The 3,664-nt window shown below is 45.7% G+C and overlaps 1 protein-coding gene across 15 annotated transcripts in view; it reads right to left on the bottom strand.

Moving 5' to 3' along the window:
• Positions 1-3,664, bottom strand: part of EPHA5 (EPH receptor A5) — a 386,478-nt gene that overhangs the window by 68,158 nt on the left and 314,656 nt on the right. For 14 of the 15 annotated variants that reach the window (XR_003096319.1, XM_025215915.1, XM_025215906.1 and 11 more), the window contains one exon: positions 1,696-1,905. The exons of the other annotated variant lie outside the window; for it this stretch is intronic. Coding sequence is in view for 13 of the 14 variants with exons in the window: in XM_025215915.1 (XP_025071700.1) it covers positions 1,696-1,905 (210 nt within the window). In the remaining variant the exon portion in view is untranslated. The remainder of the gene's footprint in view (positions 1-1,695; positions 1,906-3,664) is intronic. 15 annotated transcript variants of the gene reach the window in all.

Genomic DNA, 3,664 nt, shown 5'->3' with positions numbered 1-3,664 from the left:
GAAAGAGTGAATTTATGTTACATCCATTACAATGCTTTATTTTTGTCTGTAAATAGGGGATGAACTTAAATGAGAGATGTTCCATCCACTGTAACTATTAGAAAAGGTCTTCATTTTTACAATGCTTGTCATCTACTTTTTCAAAGTATATCTTAATATTTTCATGTCTATTGTAACATAGTTCTCATTTTATGAAAAGCTTCTAGGGGCCCTAATCTGTCTGTGTGACTTTTTTAGGCATTACTCTGAGTGGTCTGACAGACCTGTTTTTGATATTGGCTGCCTTGGTTCCCTCAGGGTTAGCTGACTGCTTGGAACAGCTTCTGTGTTAATAAGTTATTCTTCTCCCAGCCCTTCAAACGTGGGCTGCGGAACACTCCTAGCCATCAGTCTTACTGGAGAACTATGCATTTACTGCACCTACGACTGGTCCATGTTTTAATTACAGAAACCAACTTAGATTCTTCCCTTGGAAGAAACTGAATGGGTTTAATTACCCCCTTTTAGTAACTCACTGGGTGCGTCTACACATGCAATTAATGCGCCTCCATCAAGTGCCAGTCCTAGGCTGGCAGGAGACACAGGGGCAGTCCCAATCTTTGTAGGGCAAGAAGCCCTGTCCTAGATCTGGCAGCTGCTTCCCAGCCATGTGGAGATTAGGACTGGTCCTAATCTCCACCTGGCTCAGAGGCAGCTGCCCCCAGAGTTGGGACAGCTCTTCATGCCCTACAGAGATCAGGGCTGGGACAGAACTGCCCTGCTGCCAGGACAGCTCCCCCCACCCCATTAAGATCAGGGCTTAGCCAGGCAGCAGTGGCCCCCTGCTCCCTGTGCTGACTGGGAGCAATTTGCTCCTGGTCAGGGTATACACATGTGCTTTGGCGCATTAGGTAATGCACCATTTTTCTACTACCCATATGTACTGGTACTAGCAAACAGTGCATTAGACTAATTTCATGCACAGTAATTGATGTGCACATGTAGACAGCGATGCTTTTCTGTGCATTAAATTAATCTAATATGCAGTAAAGCGTCTTGTGTAAATGCACTCACTGGGTATGCAGTTGGTTGTGTATCACTTCTCTTTAAATGTCAAACTGCATTAAAAAGGAGCTTAAATTTAGGCTTCTAAGTCTCCACTTAGATACCTAAATAAGTAACCCTTTTTTCTGCATGAGTGTAGAATTCAGCAGCACTCCCTGAAGACAGTGGGAGCAGCTGGGTACTCAGCACTCTTAAACATCAAGCCATTTATAACTAGGTGCCAATATACAGATGTAAGTGGCCAGACTGCCATGTTACTGCTTTTTTTCTTTTAATCTCAGCTGCAATACACTTTCTCTTTTGCACTGAGGCCAAGCTCAATTTATTCCCCTAAATGGGTACATTTTCTGTTCCAAAAATAATAGCTTAACTGAAATCTGCCTAGATTGGAGGCATCAGACTGACTTGCTCCCAACTCACTGTCATGGGCAGACAGCTTTGTTTCATTGATAACATTGAGCAACACATGCGAGAGAGGTTGGCACTCAAATGGTCCTAAATTCACTAGTTGTATGGGCATATAAATTAAATAGCTGCAAGTAGGTGTTGAGCCCTCTTGAAAATCCAGTCCTAACTTCTGATACTCCCACCTGCAGTCTCCATAATTTCCCTTAGTTTATCATTTCAGCAACCGTCGGGTATACCACATACCCTTGTGGTATAGGCTGCTTCAGGGTCATCTTCTAGGACTCTGGACAGTCCGAAGTCAGATACTTTGCAGACTAAGTTACTGTTGATTAGGATATTTCTGGCAGCAAGGTCTCTGTGTACATAGCCCATGTCAGACAGGTATTTCATCCCAGATGCAATTCCCCTCAGCATTTCAGCTAGTTGAATTACTGTGAACTGCCCGTCATTCTTCTGCAAAGATAATGGAGAGTTTCAATCAATCAGAGTTTGTAGCACCTGGAGTTACATCCATGCACAAATAACATTTCAACAGCAAGTACCATGTGAAGGAAAAGAGCAATTAATAATTAATTGCCACAGTACTCTGACCAAGAGACTTCTGAAGGCTTCCCTCCTTGGAATAGTTCTCCCTAGAGACAAAGCTAAGAAAAAAGAGCTCCTTTAAGTCAGAGCCAGGGAGTTACATGTTTGGGATGACGACTGACTAATGGATTGCTCACAGTGTATATACATATTTGTGTATGTAAAAATCCTACAGATGATTAACGCTTAAAGCCAAGGCAACAGACAACAAGCGTGTAGAGATTGCATCCAAAAAGCTGATGGGTGTTTTGTTCAAATGACCTAATCATGGCTTGTTGACAAAGTACCATCAAAATACCCATAATTTTTTACTGAATTTGGCCCATTTGGAGATTTTTGTGACAAAAGGGAGGCATAAACCTGTGTTTCTCAGTGGGCATGTCTACACAAGATACTTTACTGTGCACTACACTAATGTGCAGTAATCCATCACTGTCTACATGTCGTGGGACTTACTGTGCAGTAAATTAGACTAATGTGCAGTTTGCTAGTACCAAGTAATACAGGTACTAGAGTAACCGCACATTACCTACTGTGCAGTAGCACACATGTAAATGATGACTTGGAGAAGTTTGCTCACAGTCAGCCTAGACAGCAGGGGGCCACAGGAGGCAGGGGGAACTGTCTGTGGCTCCCAAGCACAGCTCGGGATCACACTCCAGCTCAGTAGTGCTGCTTTGGGGCGATGCCCCGTGGCCATGCAGTAGCAGTACCCTGAGCTCTCCCCTCATGTTGCTTGCTTTGGGGGTGGGGGAGCTTCCTGTCCCCAGTCCCAGCACTGCTCAGCTCCTGGCTACCCCAAGGCACCGGCAGGGAGCAGGAGCTGACTGGAGCATGAGATGCATGGGCACTGGCAGGGCTGAGGGAGTGGGAAAGCTCTCTATCCCTGGCCCAGCACTGCAGGGACAGAGAGCTCTCCCATCCTGGTGCTTCTCAGCTCCTGGCTCCTAAGCAGTGCCAGGATTGGGGACAGAGAGCTCCCCTGTCCCTCACAGGAAGCAATGCAAGGGGAGAGTTCAGGGCTCTGCTGCTGCTCAGCCATAGGGCACTGTCCCAAACCAGCACTGCAGAGACAGGCTGTGATCCTGAGCTCTGGCTGCGATCCTGAGCCCCTGTACCCTGTGCCAGCCTGGAGCTCCTCCTGGCTGCTGCAGGGGGGCAGAGCAGGACAGAGAGGCAGAAGCAGCCCTGGACTCAACTACTCCTGTGTAGATGTGTTCCTGTGGGCAGTTAACTGAGCCTTATTTTAATGCACAGTAACCTTAAGGTGCATTAACTGCACATGTAGACGCTCCCAGTGTGTAGCTCCTTACTAGTGGTAGATGGGAATTTTCTAAAGAAACAGTTTTTTGTTGAATAATGCTGATTTGTCAAAACAGGCATTTCTTCTTGCTGAAGACATACCAGTTTCAATAAAACTATTATCTGGAAAGTCTGTGATAGAATTTATGGCCAAAATGAGTGTGACCTTCCCCTTGATAGCCATCAGCCCACTGGCCAAGGAGCTTATTCAGGACATGGGAACCTACGCTCAAGTGTCTACTATTCCTGATTCAAAGCAGATATTTGCCTATGAGTCTCCTATACCTGACAAACTGCTCTAACCACTAGCCTACATAATCAGTCT

The sequence above is a fragment of the Alligator sinensis genome, unplaced genomic scaffold (genome assembly GCF_000455745.1).
Source record: "Alligator sinensis unplaced genomic scaffold, ASM45574v1 scaffold320_2, whole genome shotgun sequence".
Taxonomy (NCBI): domain Eukaryota; kingdom Metazoa; phylum Chordata; order Crocodylia; family Alligatoridae; genus Alligator; species Alligator sinensis.
This window is presented reverse-complemented; position numbering and strand designations above follow the sequence as displayed.